Source organism: Bubalus bubalis, chromosome 12 (assembly GCF_019923935.1).
Source record: "Bubalus bubalis isolate 160015118507 breed Murrah chromosome 12, NDDB_SH_1, whole genome shotgun sequence".
In the NCBI taxonomy this organism is placed as follows: Eukaryota; Metazoa; Chordata; class Mammalia; order Artiodactyla; family Bovidae; genus Bubalus; species Bubalus bubalis.
The window spans coordinates 36132050-36155825 of record NC_059168.1 but is presented as its reverse complement, the minus strand read 5'-3'; the positions used below and the strand labels follow the sequence as shown (position 1 = coordinate 36155825).

Below are 23776 nucleotides of genomic sequence, written 5' to 3'. Positions count from 1 at the left end.
ACATAACTCTGACATATAATATGCTGAAGCTCCAGTGTGTTATTCAGCCTGTGGTAGGTGGGGGTTAAGAGGAGAGTAAACCTCGGGTCTCTTTGTTCCTTTAGTGCCTTCCATCAGAGGTATTATGCTACACTTGATAAAGATGACAGACCTGGCTTTCAGGGTTTTGGAAACCTACTCTCAGTGTGTTAAACGAGTTTGTTTAACTTGGTCAGATATTCATTGTCAGTTTGAAGGTTTTTTTGTTTTTTGTTTTAAAAACAGAACTAGCCGTGGAGGAGCTACAATACTTAAGTCATTGTATTTCTCAAGGTGTACTTGTACAGTCGGTTGCAAAAAAGTTTCTCAGTGTTCACCTTGTTTCATCTCTGGTAAGAGCTGAGAGTTAAATATTAGTGATACAGAGGTCCCTGCCACCACATTTTATAGGCATTGAACAGTGGTTTGAGCTTTCGTTGAGTAAAAAAAAATAAATAAGCAGTAAACAATATCTATATTATCATTAATTTGTGTTTTTGAAAAGTATATACATATGTACATTTGTATATAAAGTCTGGAAGGATATTATCTAGGCTATTAACAGTCATAGGCAACAATTTTCAAATTTGTATGCTTGCTGTACTATTTGAATCATTTAAATAAGTATATATTGCTTTCCTGATAAAATAATAACTCCCCCCCTCCCCAGTAATATTTTCCTCTCAGTTCTCAAGGATGCAACTTATAGTTGGTTAAAAAAATGAAGAAAATGTATAGGTTTATTGTCCCATCCACAGATTTCCAGCATGGTTCAGTATAGATGTTGAAGGAACATTGTCTTATAATCTATAACTTAACTCATTATTTATTCTCTGGGTTGCCCCCCCCCCCTTTTTTAAGGTATTAATTTTTTATATTCTTTAAAGGCAAATTATCTTAAGACTATACGTTTAGCCTCACAAGTAGTTAGAGAAATATAAATTGAAACATTGTATTAGTGTTATATTTTTAATGATTTAAGTGGATTTTAAAAAGCATAAATTATGCTCCCATCAGTCTGCTTAGGTGCTGCTACTGCTGCTAAGTTGCTTCAGTCGTGTCCGACTCCGTGCGACACCACAGACGGCAGCCCACCAGGCTAGGCCGTCCTTGGGAGTCTCCAGGCAAGAACACTGGAGTGGGTTGCCATTTCCTTCTCCAATACATGAAAGTGAAAAGTGAAAGTGAAGTCGCTCAGTCGTGTTGACTCCTAGCGACACCATGGACTGCAGCCCACCAGGCTCCTCCATCCATGGGATTCTCCAGGCGAGAGTACTGGATGGGGTGCCATTGGTGCAGTGGTTCTCAAACATAGCGAGACATCTGGGAAACTTAGAAGAAAACAGCTGGTACCTGGAGCCCCATTCTAGCATAGTTAAATCACTGTCTTTCATGCCCATTAATCAGTTATCTATCCCCATAGCCTTGTGAGGAAACCCAGGTTTCATACACATGCACTGAAGGTTAAATGACTTGCCCATGGGACTGACATAGAGCAGTTTGAATCTAAGAATTCAAAGTTTTCTAAGAAAAACTTGTAGAACCAATTTGTTCATGCTTGCTTGGCTATTGTGTTGAAATACATAACTGTTCTCTCTATCCAGAGTTGATGATAATGTTGGGAGTTGCAAAGCAACTTAACATGGAAATGTAAGACATCCTCCCCTGTAGATAGCACCTTTGTTGCCTTCGTCCCAAGCAGCAGTCACTTGGAATTAACATCCTTATTTGGTTGTTTGTGATAATCTATTCCTTTTCTTGATCCTCAGTTTGATTTTTTTGAAGGGGAAATAGAACAAGTAATGTTCTTTTGGCTGTGTCTTCTTTTTTTTTTTTTTTTAATTTATTTTTAATCACTTTACAATGTTGTATTGTTTTCTCTTGTACAACAATATGAATCAACCATAAGTATATATTTATCCCCTCCCTCTCCAGCCTCCCTCCCACCCCACCAGCTGTGTCTTCTTGTCACAGAAGGTTGCTTTTCTTGCTGTGTTCCTCTACCTAGAGCTGTCTTTTGTGCCTCTTGCCACCTCTTTCCCCAGCTGCTCAGATGATACTGAACTTTAGTTCCCTATTCAGAGTCATGACAGCTCTCTAATCTTTCAAGATTGGGTCCAATAATCACTTACATATAATGAAACTTTTGGTTAAAAAAAATCACAAAATTCTAATGATAAACTGCATTTATGCCCCTCCTTCAGTATATTACTTAGTTTTCTGCTAAATGTCTCCTTACATCTGATTTTGAGTTCTTGACCTAAAGGAACAATTTGGGTCATACTGTACATGTCATTTGTTCTAGAAATGCTTTTTGAATAAACACATAATTGAGCGAAAAGAGGAGAGGTGGGTTTATGAGGAAACCTTTCATTTTATCTGTTCATTTACTGTTTCTAGCAGTGAGAAGCTATATCTACATTTTTAACATAATGTATTTCAGGACTTAGTCATGGAATGAAGTCAAAGTAATTCTCCTTTAGATTTATCTGATAATTTTACCTTTTTAAATTTTTTCTATTTCGTGGCACCTTCGGAACAGCGGTTCCCTGGTGGCTCAGACGGTAAAGAACCCACCTTCAATGCAGGAAACCTGGGTTTGATCCCTGGGTTGGGAAGATCCCCTGGAGAAGGGAACAGCTACCCACTTCAGTATTCTGGCCCGGAGAATTCCGTGGACAGAGGAATCTGGCAGGCTGCAGTCCATAGGGTTGCAAAGAGTTGGACATGACTGAGCGACTTGTACTTAGGAACAGGAGAGAAAGACTGGAGCTGATATGGTGTATAGATAGTATATATGTTTATTTTTTTGGTAGAGGGAGGAGTTGAAGTTACTGTGTGAAATAAATTAATTTTGGAGTTGGTCAAGGATTTCATTGATCATCTTAGTTTTCCTGGCTATAAAATACTTGTCGTTTAGCCCTAGCTGTCAGGTATTAAAACACATTTTAAAAAATTCTGTTGTCTACAATTTTTTTTTTTTTTTTTTTTTTTGCATTTGTGGGTGTCTCTTTAAAAAGTTTTTCTTGGAGTATAGTCGATTTACACTGTTGTGTTAGTTTCAGTTGTACAGCAAAGTAAGTTGTACATATATTCACTCTTTTTTAGATTCTTTTCCCATATAAGCCATTATAGAGTATTGAGTAGAATTCCCTGTTATGCCTCACTTTTTATTCAAATATTTTACATTTTAGTACAGTTTTTATTATGTTAAAATTAACTCTTGCACTTTTCTTTAGAGATATTTCTAATTAATCATTTGTTGGTAATATGAATGGAGCAGTATTCAACTATTGTTCTTTTTTATTTGGGAGCCATACAGGAAGCCTACTGACTTTTACAAAAACTGTTCTGCAAATTTTCTTATGTAGTCTGAAAGCGGTTTTTTAGTTGATTGTTTCAGGGCTCCCTGGTGGCTCAGATGATAAAGAATCCCCTTGCCATGCTGGAGATGCAGGTTCGATCCCTGGATTGGGAAGATCCCCTGGAGAAAGGGAATGGCAACCCACCCCTGTATTCTTGCCTGGAGAATCCCATGGACAGAGGAGCCTGGCAGGCTATAGTCCATGGAGTCCCAGAGAGCTGGACATGACTGAGTGACTAACACTTTCAGATGTTTTAGGTATAATTATAGCATTGACGTCATACTATTCTGCCTTTCCTGAAACAATTATCCCTATTTTTGTTTCCTAGTTTACTCTTTAATCTAGATTCAGAATAATGCTGATTGATAACAGTAAGAATAGTCATTATTGACTGAATATGATTTTAAAGGAAGTACCTCATGGAGGAGTCTACCTTAAGTCTGAAAGGGATTATTTAATTGACTCATATGCATGCCTTTCAATGATTTGGTTTCTTTTTGTTACACTTGATTAATATTTTCTAATTTACATTTTATTGTAATCAGACTCAGGCCAATGTAATATCCACATGTTAGAATTAAGTAAGGTTTTGTTTGTAGTGTATTTTACAACCAGTGTTTATAGGTGTTCCACAAAAAGATCGAAAAAAAGGCATAGTTTCTGTAAGCTTACAATTTTTATTTGTGTCTTTTAAAGTCAGCTTTACTAATTATATAATTCTAATTACATTTCCACTTCTGCTTTAGTGGAAGTCAGATTGAAGTGGTAAAGACACACAGTAATTTATTTTGTAGCTGTTCTTCAGCACATAAAGTTTAATTTTCTGTTTCAGGACTGTATAATAGTTGATATTGTATAATTGTATCAGGAGATGAGTAACCTCTGATGTTCCTTTTTGTGATGTTAGTGGCCATCCTGCATCTGTTATAGATGGCAAAATGGTGATACCTTTTATTCTTTATGAACTTAATTTGAACATCTTTTGCAGTTAATTATTGTGATTTATGGGGCTTCCCTGGTGGCTCAGATGATAAAGCGTCTGCCTGCAATGCGGGAGGCCCCGGGTTCAATCCCTGGGTTGGGAAGATCCCCCGTAGAAGGAAATGGCAACCCACTCTAATATTCTTGCCTGGAGAATCCCATGGACAGAGGACCCTGATAGGCTACAGTCCATGGGGTCGCAAAGAGTCAGACATGACTGAGCAACTTCACTTCATTTATTGTGATTTATGGTCTCACTTTTGGCTGATGAGAACAACTTGACTCCTATGCTCTTTATTTAAAAAATTGCTTTGGCCACTGTGCTGCTTGCAAAATCTTACTTCCCCCACCAGGAATTGAATTTGGACCACAGCAGTGAAAGCGCTGAATCCTAACCACTGGACCTCCAAGGAATCTCTCCTGTGCCCTTTTAAGTAGGAGTTGAGTAGTCTTTGATAAAGGGTCTTTTAATTAAGATAATAGTAGAAATGCAGAAATATTAATTACCTAGTTATAAGCATTGTACAACAGAAGTTGATATGAAATATTTTTACATGTTAATTTTAATTATAATAGATATTGCCTGTTTCCTTTAAAACAGTTTGTATAAACAGAGGTATACAGAAGAACATGAGTCAGTATGATCATGAAGAAGTAATATTTTATAGTGTTTGTTTTATTTTTTAATCCTAATGCATGAAAGTTTCTTTTTGTTTACATATTGTGAATGTTTTGTATCATGATATTTTATATGATGTTACATTTGACGTCCATAAAATTCTTTGAAAACAATTTTAAATGACTGCACTGTAGTCTAAAGGCACAAACCACAAATTTATTTAACAAATGAATTTAACAAATCATTCCTTTATCAGAGTTTTAGGTTTTTTTCCAAGAAATACTTATTATTGCAAATGTGCATTGAAAAGATTTTTGGTATTTTGACTTTGATATTCTGAATTTTTATTTAGGGTGTATTGCTGGATGTGATTTTTTTTTTTTTTTAAATCATCCACAAATGCTTTTAAGTACTTTCAATGACAGTATTTAAATTCTGGCTTTTAAAATTTCAAGTTAAAGTTTCATTTTTTGTCTTGTAAGTAGGACTACCCAAAGTAAAGCACTTACTTAAGATTAAATTTCTTTGCCAAATGTCTTATATGTTTTATAATAACACAGTCTTAATGTTGCTTTAAAATGATGTTAATTTTACTTTTATTTGTGGATATATTTAGAACCTTAGAAACCAAGTGATTGCTTGAAGAAAAATAATTGATGAACGACAAAGCCTGTATTGAAAACCAATTATTTTTAGCCTCTAGTTAAGCTCTAATTCTTAGTTCATGTCAATAGTACTGTATAATTTTATACTTTTTACTTAAATTTTCTAGAAATATATAGTAAACTTATCTTCAGGATGTATAGTAGAAAACCGTGACAGCATTGCACATTTGATTATATAATGACTGTTCCTGGTATGCCGCTGTCTTTACTTGAGATTAAAACGTAAAGCGTTTTACTGATAACACTATAAGGTTGTGAGGAGGAAGCAGTTGAAAAGTGCTTCTGTATTTTACTGTGTTTTCTTGCTGTGGGAGGATGGAAGCTAATGACTTGTCATCTATATATTCTGGATAGTTTAAGAAGATATCCTATTTGAAAATTCAATCATGACTGTTATTAAGGTTTTGAAGTATTTTAATAGAAATTTTTAGTCCTAAAATTTAATGTGCAAATTAATTGGGAAAAGGGAATGGACTGTCTCTAAATACAATCTAAAGTAGAATTTTTGAATAAATATAAGGAAAAACAACTAGAGTAGTTTTAAGTGAAGACTCTCAGTCTCCACTCTGAATATTTTTTTAAATTTCCTTTTTCAAGAAAGAAAAAAGAAGCAACTTTATTGCATTTACCACTCCCAGTATTTTTGATGGACTAGTTTTGGTGGGCTTCCCTGGTGGCTCAGATGGTAAAAAATCTGCCTGCAATGCAGGAGACTTGGGTTTGATCCCTGGATTGGGAGGATTCCCTGGAGAAAGGGAATGGCAACTCACTCCAGTATTCTTGCCTGGAGAATCCCATGGACAGAGGAGCCTGGCAGGGTACAGAGTCCATGGGGTTGCAAAGAATCGGACACAACTGAGTGATTAACACATACAGTTTTAAGATAGAGCCCAGGAATGTGTGTCTTAAACAGTCTAATGTCTAGTGAACATTTATGAGGTGATGTCAAGTTTTTCCAGAGTGGCTGTAAAAAGTGGTTTTGTCCTATTCTCACCCGAACTGGGTATTGTGGGCTTTTTAATTTCAGCCAGTACGGTGGTGTGAAGTGGTACCCTATTGTAGTTTTAATTTGCATTTACTGATGAGTGATGATGTTGAGTGCCTTTTCATGTGCTCACCAAGTCATCTGGATGTTGGCTTTCCAGAAGTGCCTACCTGAGTCTTTTGCCCATTTTTTTTTTTTTTTAATTTGTTTGTGCTATTTCTTATTGACTTGTAGGAGTTCTAATGCAGTTTGAGTGAGTGCTTTATCAGATAGGTATGTGTTCCAAATATCTGATTCCAAGTATCTTCGAAATGTCTTTCACTTTTCATGGTATTTAATTGTGAATAGAAGTTCCTGATTTTAATGAAGACCAGTTAACTTTCTTCTTTTAGTACTTCTGTGCTTTTCAGAAGTAGTATTCTTGGGCTGTGTTTTGATAAATTCTGAGACAGGAATTACTTTCTGGTTGGGAAGAACTATTTGCTGTTAACAGGGGAAATAAGTTTCTGAGTAATCCCCCTAAAGTTTTTGGTTTTGTTAGCAGTCCTAGCTCCTCTGAGGATTCCCCTGTTGGTCTTCTCATAGTATTGAATTTTGGAGTTTATGAATTTTATGTCCTTCATTTTTACACAATTTATATACTACAGCAAAAGTGATGTGCTTGTAGGTAAATTATTTCAAAGGCTTAGAGCAGTGTTTCTCCAGTTTTTCCACAGAAATGTCTTAGCCACAGGGGAGAGTAAGTGCCTAACCACAGGGGCACTTGGAGCCCTGACAAGGCCTGAGGTAGCCACTGGGAACAAGAGATGTTTCTTAGCAAAATTCTGTTTTATCTTTAAGATATATGCTGTTTCTTATGGATACGGTTTGTTTTCATTTGAAAGTAGCATTTAGATGATTCTAGCTTTTACTCCTCAATTTAGAGTGAAATTGAGAGAGACTTCAGGAGTTTGTACCAGGCTTTTTAAGCAGTCTGAAGTACCTCTGGCAGCCCTGGGCTTAGGGTCTTTGTGTATTGTCTTCATTAGCCCAGTTACTTTCCCTGGCCTAGGTGCTTAAGAAACATTCACTGAAAGGTAAAACTACATCTCTGGTCTCATTGCTGCTTACCCTATACTGGTTAGTTGTCTAGTACTAAGGTGAAATCATGGGATTATACCTTGGATGGACAGACAAGAGCTGAATAAATATGCAGCAGCCTGAGAAAATAAAGAGTGCTTTTACTGAACCAAGAATTTTGAGGATTTTCTAGAAAAAGAAAAACAATTATTCTCACTTTAGAAATTAAATGTGAGTTTAATTTGATCATAGTTAATGGGAAGTGCTAAAAATCATATAAGGAATATTAATGCTTTTTTGTTGATTTGTGTATTTGTCTGTAGAATGGTCTTCCTCAAAGGATTTTATGATTTTAGGCATCCAGTAATTTGTTCTAAGTTTAAGTTTGGTTTCTAAGTAGTTAATCCTTAACTATGCCATGGTCATTCTTGCTTTTGGGGACACTTTTTCCTTCAGTTTGCTTATAGTTGACACTTTTGATTACATTGAGTCTCTAAAGTTAAAAAAAAGAATGAAAACGTACAATTTTGAGATTAAAAACTGTACTTTTTGTAGCAATTTAATTTTATTATAGTTATGAGTCTAGAAACAAATAGTACAAGTTAGATAACTTGCTGTATTGTTTTAGATTCTTAGTAAGCCTGCATCAAAGATTCTTGTGGTTAAAACAGTAAACTTTTATGTCTATACTCTTTTCTTCTGTTTTATTGTGCTTTGATATGGTGTTTTAAATTAGTTTCAGTAAGTCCTTAAATAGGTTGTTATCTTGAATGAGCATTGTTTAATAAGGGAAAGGTCCAGACGGATTCTTTTAAGGTTATTGTGACAAAAAGCCAGTTAAGACCATACAACAATAAAGCATCAGTGTTATAATTGGTCATTAGAATTTTTTTTCCCCTAACTTTAAACTTTTTATTTTGTATTGGGGTATAGCCAGTCAACAGTGTTGTGGTTGTTTCAGGTGGACAGCAGAGGGACTCAGCCATACATGTACACATACCCATTCTCCCCCGGACTCCACTCCCATCCAGGCTGGCACGGAACAGTGAGCACAGTGCCACGTGCTTATACAGCAGGTCCTTTGATTATCCATTTTGAATATAGCAGTGTGTTCATGACCTTCCCAAAGGCCCTGACTATCCCTCCCTGCAACCATAAGTTCATTTTTTTAAGTCTGTGAGTCTCTTCCTGTTTGTAAGTAAGTTCATTTGTATCAGTTTTTTAAAAAAAATCCCACATATAAGAGATGTCATACGTGATTTCTCCTCTGTTTGACTTACTTCACTCAGTGTGATACTCTCTAGGTCCACCATGTTGCTGCAGTAGCATTACTTCATCCTTTTTAATGGCTGAGTAATATTCCATTGTATATATGTGCCACATCTTCTTTATCCATTCCTCTGTTGATGAACATTTAAGTTGCTTCCATGTCTTGGCTATTGTAAACAGTGCTGCAATGAACATTGGAGTGCGTGTATCTTTTCAGATCATGTTTTTCTCTGGATACATGCCCAGGAATGGGATTGCAGGTCATTAAAGGTTGATGAGAATTCAGTTATCATTAGAGGTTTCTTGTCAATAAAATACTTATTGGTAATCTCTCAATTAAAATCCCGAGTAAATCTTTCCTGCACAATGATGAATGGGTACAAAATAACATCAAAGACATTTGAAATTAAAGTGTAGCAATACATATTGTTTTTAATTGTGGCAAGCTCTTAGATTTACCCTCTTAACAACTTTTAAGTATACTATGTTGGAGAAGGCAATGGCACCCCACTACAGTACTCTTGCCTGGAAAATCCCATGGATGGAGGAGCCTGGTAGGCTGCAGTCCATGGGGTCGCTAAGAGTCGGACATGACTGAGGGACTTCACTTTAACTTTTTACTTTCATGCATTGGAGAAGGAAATGGCAACCCACTCCAGTGTTCTTGCCTGGAGAATCCCAGGTACGGGGGAGCCTGGTGGGCTCCCGTCTATGGGGTCGCACAGAGTTGGACACAACTGAAGTGACTTAGCAGCAGCAGCAGCATGTGGTATTGTTAAGGGTGTACAATGTTATGCCACAGATCTCTAGGACTTTTTCATCTTGTATGACTGAAACCCTGTTATCTCCCTGTCTCTGCCTTCCCAGCCCCTGGCAACCATCATTCTGTTTCTGTGAGTTTGATTATTTTAGATATTACATATAAGTGGTAATCATCCAGTATTTGACTTTTTTTGATGTCTTATTTCACTTAGCATAATGTCCTCAAGGTCCATCTATGTTTTAGCATGTGATGGCCTTCTTCTTAAAGGCTGAATAATATTCCTACACATATATATATATGTGTGTGTATGTGTGTGTACATACACACACACACACCCATATTTTCTTTATCCATCTGTTGATGGACATTTACATTACTTCTGCACCTTGGGCATGTGACTAATGCCCCAATGAACAAAAATGTGTCACCATATATCTATTTTTAAAGTCTGTATCAATTTTTCTTTTGCAGATATATTCGACTTTATGGGAGAAAATTTAGCAAAGAAGATCATGTTCTTTTTATCAAGTTATTATATGAGCTGGTATCAATTCCAAAACTGGAAATCAGCATGATGCAGGGATTTGCCCGTCTCTTGATCAACTTGTTAAAGTAAGTCCATTTGTTGTAATTTCTGGTAAGATTTTTTTCTTTCTTCAAGATTTAAGGGAATGAGGAGAGCCAAGTGTTCTTTGCTAAGACCAAGTCCCAGGTTACCATTTTGGAGAAAGATTGCTGAAGACTTTATCATAAGTTTAAACTACATGTGTTAATTAACCTTTTAACTAAAATTCTTTTTCCTCCATGAAGCCTTCTCTTCTCTAGCACACACTAAACTATATGTTGTCTGATTGTTTCATTTATACTAATTAGCTTTCCTTATGTAAGTTGTAAGTTCCTTGCGAAGACAGAAACTTTTCTTATCCTGGACACCCAGCACAATTCCAGAAACAGGGAGTATTCCATAGATAGTACGGGAAAGTATGAAATTCATCTACAATAATGGTGGCACATATTGTAATGCCACTTTTTTCAATTATTAATTTATTTTAATTGGAGGCTAATTACTTTACAGTATTGTAGTGGTTTTTGCCATACATTGACATGAATCAGCCATGGGTGTCTATGTCCCTATAGGATTCAGGTCCCCTATCCTGAACCCCCCTCTCGCCTCCCTCCCCATCCCACCCCTCAGGGTTGTCCCAGTGCACCGACTTTGAGTGCCCTGTTTCATGCATCAAACTTGGACTGGTGATCTATTTCACATACGATAATATACATTTCAATGCTGTTATCTCAAATCATCCCACCCTTGCCTTCTGCCACAGAGTCCAAAAGTCTGTTCTTTTTATCTGTATCTCTTTTGCTGTCTCACATATAGTGTCATTGTTACCATCTTTCTAAATTCCTTATATATGCGTTAATATACTGTATTGGTATTTTTCTTTCTGACTTACTTCACTCTGTATAATAGGCTCCAGTTTCATCCACCTCATTAGAGCTGATTCAAATGCGTTCTTTTTAGTAGCTGAGTAATAGTCCACTGTGTATATGTACCACAGCTTTCTTATCCATTCATCTGCTGATGGACATCTAGGTTGCTTCCATGTCCTGGCTATTATAAACAGTGCTGCGATGAACACTGGGGTACCCGTGTCTCTTTCAATTCTGGTTTCCTCAGTGTGTATGCCCAGCAGTGGGATTTCTGGGTCATATGGCAGGTCTGTTTCCAGTTTTGTAAGGAATCGCCATGCTGTTCTCCATAATGGCTGTGTAATGCCTCTTTTTATGCGGTGCCCTTTGAGGTTTGAGCAGCAGCAAAAGTCCTGTGCGTTGTTCTTCCTGCTGACATGTTTTACCAGTGAATGGCTGAGGATGGGGGAAAGCAAAACCCACTGTGATGACAGCAGCATTTAACAACTGCCTGCCCTGTATAGTGTGTAATGTGCACGCTCTTTCTTTAATTAGGAAAAAGGAACTTCTTTCAAGAGATGATTTGGAGTTACCTTGGCGACCACTTTATGACATGGTGGAAAGAATATTATATTCTAAGACAGAACACCTGGGATTAAATTGGTTTCCTAAGTAAGTATTTCCATTTAAAGTACTTTTGGGAGAGCACTTTTGGGGCTTGATCTTAGTTGAGAAATGTTGGGTTACTTGAGATAAGCAAGCAATATACATTTTAATGTGCTCATTTCTATGTAACTTGACTCCTAAAACCATTTATTGCCCTCTTGAAATTAAAAGATGCTCCTTGGAAGAAGAGCTATGACAAACCTAGACAGCATATTAAAAAGCAGAGACATTACTTTGCCAACAAAGGTCCATCTAGTCAAAGCAGTGGTTTTTCCAGTAGTCATGTATGGACTGCTGGAGAATTGGACTATAAACAAAGCTGAGTGCCAAAGAATTGATGCTTTTGAACTGTGGTGTTGGAGAAGAGTCATGAGAGTCCCTTAGACTGCAAGGAGATCCAACCAGTCCATCCTAAAGGAAATCAGTCCTGAATATTCATTGGAAAGTCTGATGCTGAAGCTGAAACTCTAATGCTTTGGCTACCTCATGGGAAGAACTGATTCATTGGAGAAGACTCTGATGCTGGGAAAGATTGAAGGCAGGAGGAGAAAGGAATGGCAGGATGAAATGGTTGGGTGGCATCACTGACTCAATGGACTTGAGTTTGAATAAGCTCTGGGAGTTGGTGACAGACAGGGAGGCCTGGTGTGCTGCAGCCCATGGGATTGCAAAGAGTTGGATACGACTGAGCCACTGAACTGAACTGAACTTATACCTGAAACTGCAGTTAAGAATTTCCCACCACTGTATCTCTTAACAACTAAAGTTCATCAGCATACTGGCCAAAGAAAACGAGAGATTTTTGTTTGAAATCTAGTATTTTGTCACTAAAAGTAATGCACATTTGGCATTCTTCATAGTATATCCATGTGTGTTTTAATTCTTTAGCTAAAATGAATGCTTCAGAGAGGAGCTTTGCCTATTCCAGGGGGACCCACATCCCAGAGCACACACACTTGTAGTTAAAGAAGCATCAGTTTCAGTGAATGACTATTCTTAGAGCACGGTCAAATGTGCTCCTTGGTTTATATAATTTCCTAGTAATGTTTAGACATTCCAAGATTATAAATCTCTGGGTGTTTATGGCTTCTTGTGCATACATCTTGACTCTTCCAGATCTCTCATTTTGGTACGTTTTGTATTTTATTCAGAACCTTTACAGAGCACAGTGTGATGATCTGTCCTTTTTTGAATAATAGTGATTTCAGACTTGACTGCACAGTGTCAATTTTCCCTGTTAACAATTTGTCCAGTTGTGATCTACCCCTTAAATTTCTTAATCTTTGCATGTTTTACTTGAATTTGTAATTGAGGTTTATTTTTAGGAAATCTTTTCTTCAACTTTTAATAGCTATTTCCTTTTATTGTCTAGAGTAGTTTGTTTTATATATGTATGTACTCATTTCCTGAAGAACATAATTTTATATGCCTGTATTTTTCCTTTCTCTCTTTTATAAATTAAATCTTTAAACATTTACTTCTTTCTTTTTTCTCTCAGTCCTAGACATGTTTACATGCCTACCCAGGTCAGTGCATTTAATTATTAGGCTTCACTTAAGTCAGCAGTCTTAAGTGAATTTATTTGGAAAATGACGGCAAATGGCAGACTCTAAAAGATATTCATGTCATAGGTAAATAGTGAAATGATTTAATGAAAAGAGTAAATAAATATAGGTAATTGTGAACTTATTAGGCCCTAACTCTTTTTGGACAGTGGTCACAAATATAATGGTCAGAAGGCATTTATTTCCTGAAGACTCCATGTGTTAAAACAAAGAAACCCATTTCAGTGATTAAAAATGGGAAAACCTGTCATAAAACTAAATGGTAAAATGTCCAAATGTGTTTTTACTAATATTTATTATGAAAACCCAAAATTTAACATGAAGGATTACTTTTGAGTTTTATTTCTGCTGGAAGGAGCGTAGCACAGACTGGATTGACTAGACCTTAAAATAACGAGCCTATTGAACTTTTGATTAGAATCACCATTTCATAGATTTCAGGAACCTTTAAACTGTGTTCAAATCAGTTATCTTTCTGACATTTTCCTGGTTGATTTTTTGACTACCTCTGAAAGTGTTTGATAAATCATGTGGGAGAGAAAGCAATTCCTTCAGTAATTTCTCCTTTTTCAGTAGTTCTTTTACTTGCTTCTTTATAACCAAGTGTCATACCTCCTGTCCTGACAGGTGTAACTTTCCAGAGGCAGCCACTTTTTTTTTTAAGTATTATATGGTTATTCATGAATACCTGTGGCTTTCCTCTCTAGCAATGCCACTGTTTTCCTGGAAATTTTGTTAAAGCTTATAACTGTTAGTGTTAGTTATTGTTTGTAGTTCTTCCCATTCATCTTGATACTAATTACCAAGTTATTTCCGTAACTTCACGTTATCCCTGTTGTTATGGAAACCTTCCTTAAAAGTTTCACCTTAACTGTTCTTGGTATTTTGAGGAGACATCGAGTCTTTGCCAAAATCTTTTGCTTTAAAGCCATGACTCTTGACTGAAATAGACTCAGCAACTCCTGTTGTATTCTATAGATAACTATTCCAAAGTGAAATTCATAAGTTACATGACCTTTCTACACTCAAAAATAAATATAAATTATGTTTTAACCAAAAAAGAAATAATGGGAAAAGAAATAAAGGGAAAGATATCCCAATTGAATGCAGAGTTTCAGAGACTAGGAAGGAGAAATAAGAAGGCCTTCTTAAATGAACAGTGCAGAGAAATAAAGGAAAACAATAGAATGGGAAAGACTAGAGATATCTTCAAGAAACTTGGAACATTTCATACAAGGATGGGCATGGTAAAGGAAAGAAAAGGTAAGGACCTAACAGAAACAGAAGAGATGAAGAAGAGGTGGCAAGAATACACAGAAGAACTATACAAAAAAGGTCAAAGACCCTAATAACCACCATGGTATGGTCAGTCACCTAGAGCCGAACATCCTGGAGTATAAAATCAAGTGGGCCTTAGAAAGCATCACTATGAACAAAGCTAGTGAAGGTGATGGAATTCCAGTTGAGCCGATGATCCTGTTAAGGTGCTACACTCATTATGTCAGCAAATTTGGAAAACTTTGCAGTGTCCATAGGACTGGAAAAGGTCATTTTTCATTCCAAAGAAGGGCAGTGCCAAAAAATTGTCAAGCTACTGTACAGTTAGGCTCATTTCACATACTAGCAGGGTTATGCTGAAAATCCTTCAAGTTAGGCTTTATCAGTATGTGAACAAAGAACTTCCAGATGTATAAGCTGGATTTAGAAAAGGCAGAGGAACTAGAGATCAAATTGCCAACATCTATTGGATCATCGAAAAAGTGAGAGTTCCAGAAAAACATCTACTTCTGCTTCATTGACTATGCTAAATAAAGCCTTTGTGTGGATCACAACAAACTGTGGAAAATTCTTAAAGAGATGTGAATACCAGACCACCTTACCTGCTTCCTGTGAAACCTTTATGCAGGTCAAGAAGCAGCAGATAGAACTGGACATGGAACAACTGATTGGTTCAAAATTGAGAGAAGAGTATGAAAAGGCTGTATATTGTCAACCTGCTTATTTAACTTACATGCAGAATACATCGTGCCAAATGCCAGGCTGGATGAAGAACAAGCTGGAATCAAGATTGCTGGGAGAAATACCAATAACCTCAGATATGCAGATGATACCACTCTAATGGCAGAAAGTGAAGAGCTAAAGAGCCTCTTGATGAAGGAGAAAGAGTAGAGTGAAAATGCTGGCTTGAATCTCAACATTCGAAAAATGAAGATCATGTCATCTGACCCCATCACTTCATGGCAAATAGAAGGGGAAAAAGTGGAGGCAATGACAGACTTTATTTTCTTGGACTCCAAAATCACTGCAGATGGTGACTGCAGCTGTGAAATTAAAAGACATGTGCTCCTTGGAAAGAAAGCTATGACAAACCTAGACAGCGTATTAAGAAGCAGAAACATTACTTTGCCGAAAAAGGTACATCTAGTCAAAGCTATGATTTTTCCAGTAGTTATGTACAGATATGAGAGTTGGACCATAAAGACGGCTGAGTGTCAAAAATTGGTGCTTTTGAATTGTGGTGCTGGAGAAGACTCTTGAGAATCCCTTGAATAGCAAAGATCAAACCAGTCAATCCTAAAGGAAATCAGTCCTGAATATTCTTTGGAAGGTCTGATGGTGAAGCTGAAGCTCCAATACTTTGGCTACCTGATGCAAAGAGCCGACTCATTGGAAAAGACCCTGATGGTGGGAAAGATTGAAAGCAAAAGAAGAGGGTGGCAGAGAATGAGATAGTTAAATAACATCACCGACTCAATGGACATGAATTTGAGCAAACTCGGGGAGATAGTGGAGGACAGAGGAGCCAATGTGCTACAGTCCATGGATTGCAAAGAGTCAGACACAGCTTAATAACTGAACAACAACAAAGTTTACTTGAAGCAATCTGTATTTCAAACATGCATGCACTATTACACTGTAAAACAGTATGATATTCAGGTTTTACATCTATTTATAATGAGTAAGTTTGAATTTATAAGTAAAAAAGGTCAAAACATTCTGTATCAGAAGTACAAGAAAAGGTAAGAGCAGTATTTTTAGTGGACATTAAAATAACATTTAGTACTAGGATACAAAATAACAGATCATACATCTGATGAGAGAGAGAGAAATAACTTTTAACCTCAGACTACTGCTTGGGAAAAAAGGAAGTAAGATACTCTGGCAGGTGAGCTGGCCTTATTTATAACATAGTGAAAAAATGAGAGTGTTAGTTGCTCAGTCATGTCTGACTCTTTGTGACCCCATAGACTGTAGCCCACAAAGCTCCTCTCCATGGACTTCTCCAGGCAGGAATACCAGAGTGGGTAGTCATTCCCTTCTCCAGGGGATCTTCTCAATCCAGGGATCAAACTCTGGTCTCTCGCATTGCAGACACATTCTTCAGGGTCTGAACCCCCAGCGAAGCCCCTATTTATAACATAGTGTCACAGTGATTCTTTATGTAATTATGTGGGATAGTTACTAGTATTTCCGAAGATTATTTTTGAACATTATTACATGTGAAAGAAACAGAGGCAAAGGATGAATTGAGAGAAGACACATTAGTATATGAAGCCATATAAAATTTGTGCAGTTGACTTTTGCCAACATAAATAATGTCAGTGTGTAATTTTTACAGCATGAATAGCCTTTTGTGCCCTACCCAAAAAGGATGACAGTCCAAAAAAAACATGAAGCATTTCAACAACAAAACTATTAATGAAGTTCTGTGACATCCTCATTTTTTATGTATCACTAACTGCCAATGATACTTGGTTCTAAGACTTAATCATTAATATTAGTTACATGTAGTGAAGTCGCTCAGTCGTGTCCGACTCTTTGCGACTCCATGGATTTTTGCCCACCAGGCTCCTTGGTCCATGGGATTTTCCAGGCATGAATACTGGAGTGGGTTGCCATTTCCTTCTCCAGGGGATCTTCCCGACCCTGGGATTGAATCCAGGTCTCCAGCATTGTAGGCAGACGCTTTACCATCTGAGCTACCAGGGAATATTTATATGCAAATCTGCTGTCTATGGGGTCGCACAGAGTCGGACACGACTGATGTGACTTAGCAGTAGCAAAAGTATATGCTCAAGGATTTGGTTTTGGCAAATCAGATGTGGCAACAGAATTGCCATTATGCTGTAGTTTTTTTCTTTAGAAATCATGAATAACCTTAGGTAAAATTTTCAGCAAAACCGAGTATAGCCTTCCTTCAATTTATATGTTAGTTGTATTCCTAGAGATTCGATGTCTGTTAATAAACTGAAAAATAGTTAACGTTAAAACAGCTATCTTTTATGTTCAAAAAGTTTTAATCTATATGACCATGTATTGAGATATTTGAAAGTCTTGCAATAATAATTTTTTGTTGGGTTTGGCTGTTCCGTGAATTGCCGGATATCTGGTATACATGGCTTTAATCACTAAAGTTTCAATGAGTCCTCCCTACTAATTGTGATAATCAGAAATGTCCCTTACATTTCCAGAATGCTCCCTGCATGTGGTTAAAGTCTTAGGGATTTGTTTTCTCTTTTCTTGCTTCCATGCAAGTTAAAGTTTCCTGCCTCATTAATCAGCCCTTCCTGTTTTCTTATCACTAGTCCAGCACTTTCTTTTTTTCTGTTTTTAATTCTGTAAGATGCAGGTCTTTTAGTTTCCAAACCAGTATTCTTCCTGTTCCTGTGCATCTCAGACTGTCCACTTAATACCTCCTATCCTTTCCCCAAAGAGGTTTCCTAAGAGGTATGGTATGAGGAACTTCTTGGAATTTTTACGTTTTATCTTAAACATTCATATCTTTATTAAGCTTATTAAGTCATGTTTTCATAAGTAAAAATTTCTTCCCTATGTATCTCTTAACTAAAGTTGATGCTCCAAGAAGATGAGCTATATTAGCCTAGTGGCTTGAAGTACTTACATGCCGGGCTGTATGCTTCCACTAAAAGGAGCACACGTTGCGAAGTGCAGCTCTGTTGATGCACCTCTTTTTAAAACTGGTGATTATTGTTCCAGTTTTAAGGAATCAGAAAGAATACTGGGAACTACTTTTGAGGGGGCACTTTCTTGGTGAGAGGCCGCACTGTAGGACAAAATGTGAAGCTTAATGTGTCTTCTGTTTAAAAAACAAGGTAGAAAATTATACTTAGAACAGTTTTTCAGGACTATAATTCTTGATTCATTGTCTCTCATTTCTTGTAATCTTTTTACTGTTATTATCATATTTTACTTCTCTGCAAAGGAGAACCTGTTACCGTATTTCCATTCAGGTCACACTATATAAAGTTATAACAATTAACTTTGGAAGATTTTTGAATTCTTTGGTTCTTGGACTTTTCTTCATCACATTTACCTGGATTTTTAATACCAGAGGAATCAAATGGTCTTGGTTCTTATGCCGAAATATTAGAGATACTATTTGGAGAGCCAGATAACAGTACTTTTTGTTCCTCACAGATAGTCTCTGTCCACTGAATTTCTAAGGGGGGGAGGGGGGGTCACTGAAAACATTTAAAAACGTACTTTCCACTTAAGATTCTATTTATCAATAATACAGTAGAATAGCAAGTGTTCATAAACAAGGGATAGAAGTGTGACTTTTTATAAACATTTTATTTTAGAAAATTTCTTAAAGAACCCTTTAATATGGCATGCTTTTGGAATTGGTATTTTGTTTTGAGTACTTTCGTCTTAGATGTATTCTGACACATTTTGAAACAGTTCTGTCAGCTGACTGCATGTGTTCATAACTATTTTTAGAATACTATTTTAGTAATCAAAAGTGAAAGGTTGCTTCATTTGTTAACTGTTTGTCTTTCAAGTCTTAAACTCCTGTGCCTTATGTATTTGTCTTTACTGAAACCACTGCTTAGAATGCCATGCATTTCAACATGATTTTAAAAGCTGGTTCCATTGTTTGGAACAAGGATTATAAACTTGCTTCTCCTTTCCCTTGTTCTTCTCTGTCCCATCCTCCTCCTCCTCCTTTGCTTCCTTTCCCTCTTTGTCCTCCTTTCTTTTTGCCTCAGGGGCAAAATACCCTTTTTACTCTCATCTGTTTTACTTTCTACTGGAGAAACAATCTGTAGGGGTTTTGTTTATTATTATTCAATAGAAAAATTAAAATTGGGGAAGATCTAGGTAGCTGTGAACTTACTACTAGCAACTTAAGAGCTGCTTATTGTTTACTTCATAAAAGAAGCATTTGAATCTTCGGGTCATGGTTTTATGTCATGAAACAGTGTTCCATGCACTTAATTGGAGAAGCATATTACAAGTTACAAATGTAGGCAGCTCACTAAGGAAAGGAGAAGAGGGCACATCATGAGATGGTTGGATGACTTCACAGATTCAATGGACATAAACTTAGGCAAACTCTGAGAGATGGTGATGAACAGGGAGGCCTGGCATGCTGCAGTCATGGGGTCACAAAGAGTCAGATACGACTTGGCGACTGAACAACAACAAAATTTTGTGTGAAGTGGCTGTGATGAATGACTGCTTGCTGATAAGCAGTGTTAGATTTTAAAAGATTAGCTTTGAGATGGCTAGTGTTTGACTAACTGATGGTAGATTTGTTTGATTTAGGAAAAACAGGAAACAATGGATGTATTAAGTTACAGGGAGGTTGAAGGAGAGGTATGTAGAATATACCAGGGTTACAGTTTCCTAGTTCATTTATAAAAAAGCCAGTCTGATTACTCTGAAGTTAATTTTTAGCTCAAGAATTGTGAAGTGAAGCTGAATGTTCTTCTGGCCATAGGCAGTCCATACTACTCTCATTTTGACTATATCATTTGCTGTACATTTCTTTGATTTCGTCATGAACATTGTCCAGGTTTATATAAGTCCACTATCTCAGTAACTGGAGGCCAAAGCTTTTGGCTTTCCTCAGGCTTCTCGGCTACATATTTGGCATTTACTTTATTAACATAAGGAATCATAAGGAACTTGCTTCTCAAAAAGAAAAATTCACACCGAGTCATTTGTTGAAACTGGGACAAGAGCTCAAGAATTGGGACAGGAACTTACGTTCTGCCCTGATAAATAGGGTGACAGTTGGGGGAAGACTTTCCTATTTTGATGCCATTTCCTAAATATAAATTAATAGCTACTCAGAGGCAGTAGAACAAGTGTAAAAGCAAAATTAGTACAAAATTTTAGTTCTTGAGATTGAAAATATAATTTATGTTGGCTAAATATGAAATAATTATAGTTAACATTTATTGTGCTTAATTCTGGGCCAGGTAACTGCTTTCTTTACCTTATCTTGTTTAATTTTTGTAAAAGCCTTGAGAGGTGGGTATTACTGCTTTTATACAGATATGAGGCTATATAATATTTCTCTCCTAGTAAATAGTTGGACAAGTGTTCACCTTCAAATCTATCTGACTCTGAGCCTAAGCTGTGAACCATTCATTACATGATATACTGTGGCTTTCTTTCCAACCTAACATGCCTTTATTAAGAGGGAAGAGGGTTTGAGAAAACCCACCCAAAGCTTAGTTCCTCTGTTAGATCCCTTTTGATTGATTAAAAAAGAAGAAGTGTTTTGAATTGTTGTCACCTTAACATTAGAAATTTCCAACAGTTGGGAAACTTTAGTGATTATTCACTCCCTCTAAAAATTAGTGAAATATAATCTAGTAGCATCTGGTCTTAACCTTTTATTTTATTTTTAAACAGAAACATTGTTCCCTTCATCTTGAGAGATTACAAGAATCACAAAAGGTCACTATACAGATATCACAGGTTAGAGAGATTGTACCCTTTTCTGGATAAAGAGCATAAATCCATTGGCACAGGCTTATATATAAGGAGGGGTTGAATTTGACTTCATTTAGATGAACTGAATCACATTCCCACAACACCCCATTCCTCTAGTGAGTGGAGTGACAGCTATCAAGTCTTACAGTTAACCACCTGTTCTTCTGAAGCGTGAAGGGAACTGGAGAAAGCAGAGCTATGCAGCCTTTTGTGACTGGTTTTCTAGAATCATTTTTGATATTATATGAAAGTTTGTTGGTAGAATAGAAAAGTTACCAGTAAGCATAGCAGGTTTTCTGTGTTGTACTATCAAATAGAAATACTGCCACAGAAATAGTTAAAAATAAATGTAAAGTTAACATGAAAACAGACATTAGGAAGTATAGAATTATAGATCTTCTGCTTATTTCCTTGAATCATAAGTTTACCATTTTAGAATTTTTTTTTTTTAGAATTATCTTTTTTTAAAATCTATGTTTAAATTGATCTCTTGTTTTGTTTGTAACCTGATGGACCTTCACATCTTATCTATGAGTTCTAAAATTTGTTTCTCAGTGGGGGTCTTCAGTCCAAACTAAAAGAAGGTCCAAAGATCCATGCTTTTATTTATTGCCCTGATAGAAAAGGTTTATAGAGCTTTGTAAATGAATAAATATATAAATCTATTAGTAATATATGTATATATGTAAATGAACACAGCCTTGTTATAAGCCCTTCAGAAATGCCCAGGAGTAAAAATCATAGCTGTGGTCTTCAGGGAGTTGTAAATGTAGTTGGAGAGAAGTTTGCCCCCCTCTCCCCACCTTTTTAAAAAAAAAAACACAAACAAACTAGGCAAGCTTAGATGTTGCCTCAAGTAAACTCTGTTTCTGAATTGGTGAGGTTTTTTTTGTGAGAGAAGTTAATATCTGTCTTTGATAATCAGAAAATGCTCCACGATGGCTCTCTAGCCATGTGGTCATCTTTTTTATTTTAGAATTACCTCATGTAATTAGTAGCCCAGTTTCCTCTTCAGTTAATTTTGTTCTAAATATTTACTTTTGAAATTAAAGAAGATTCTTACTGCTTCAAGTAATGAAGTTAATAGTTTTCTTTCTCGGTTATATACTACATTGATTACTTGTGCTGAGTTTGGTTTGTGTTATTCCTTAGAATTTCCTTAAGAATTTCTTAAGATTAGTTCTTAAGCTTTCAGAGACGTTGGATAGACTTCTGGACTTAAGAATTCCAAGAAGCTTAATGAGAAAGTGTCAGGTGGAAGCACTGCCTAAAAGTTACCTCTTTCCCCCATAATTTGTTCTTTTGAAATGTAGGGACTAGCTTTATTTTTACTTGTGTGCATCACAGTATAAGTAGGCACACATTTATTTTAAAATTCCAATTCAAAATCACTCTTTGTTTTGTTGATTTGTATTTGACCTCTTTTGACTGTGGCCTAGTTAATATTTGAAGTATTCCATTCTGGTGATGTGTGTTTAAACTAGTACACACTAGACTTTTCATTAAAATAGAAGTGTTATTTATAAGTTCATATACCAGTGTTTATTTTGCTTTACTAAAGTCACTTGAACCACCTACAAGTTGGAAAATAAATTACAGCCTTTAATATTCATCAACTAACTTTTTAAGTAGCTGGTCAAAAAGGTGGCTGTTGTTATTTTGATAATTGTTCCTGGCAATAAAGTGCCTTGGAGGGTTATAAAATTCTCACCGGTAGGATACAGAAAACTAGTCTCCAGCAGCTGCTGATAGAAGCACTCTAGACTTTGCTGTTTGTTTGAAGCCTCTGAGCATACTTCTTGATGTGATGTGTTGATAAGTATGGTCATTGCGCCCACTTGATGTGTTGATAAGTATGGTCATTGTAAAGATTGAAGATGATTTGCCCTTTTTCCAGTTTTCTTCCCTTTCGTTCATTGTATAGAATGAACAAAATGAAGACAAAGGAAAGAGTAGATTACAGCATTTAGGTAGTCATTAGACTTTTATGCATATGAAAGAGAAGGATTAGTTATTGCGTGTATACAGATAATATCTAACTGTGTATCTTAGAGATATTTATTAATTGAATTATATCTTTTCTTAAAATATACCAACCTAATTTACCAAATGGCTTTTTCCCCCCAGTTCTGTAGAAAATGTTCTCAAAACACTCGTGAAGAGCTGCCGACCGTAAGTAGCTTCTCAATTTATAAATCTTCTTATTGTTTCTGTGGACTTTTCCCCATCTGTAGTATGCCTTGAAAAGGAAATTAAAGATATAAATAATGTCTGACATTGGGATGTTAGTCACTGAGCACAGTATTATTTCCAACTCTTGAACTGAACTTTTCAGATTTCATTTATAAATTCAGAAAGGTTTAAGTGGTGTGGGTGTCAGTCACCCATTAGAAAGTAAGAATGCAGTAATGTGTGTATAACTGGCTTCATTTGAAAGATATCCCTGGAGTATTGTTACTAAAGTCAAAATTATTTTCCAAAATGAGCCTTGTAGGTATTATATAAATATGAATAATAAGAAGATGGCCCATATGTTTTTTTTTTTCCATTTCAGTAGAATGTTTGACTTTGAATATCCCATATTCTGATGTTTAAAGATAAATGTGGATAGAATTTAGTTTAATTAAAGTCTAGATGTATGGTCTTGAACTGTTTTTTC

The 23776-nt window shown here is 36.3% G+C and overlaps 1 protein-coding gene across 1 annotated transcript in view; it reads left to right on the top strand.

The window, feature by feature from the left end:
• Nucleotides 1-23776, top strand: part of PSME4 (proteasome activator subunit 4) — a 99397-nt gene that overhangs the window by 11372 nt on the left and 64249 nt on the right. The window contains exons 2-4 of the mRNA XM_006044748.4: nucleotides 10196-10336; nucleotides 11693-11809; nucleotides 23245-23289. Coding sequence (XP_006044810.2) covers nucleotides 10196-10336; nucleotides 11693-11809; nucleotides 23245-23289 — 303 coding nt within the window. The remainder of the gene's footprint in view (nucleotides 1-10195; nucleotides 10337-11692; nucleotides 11810-23244; nucleotides 23290-23776) is intronic.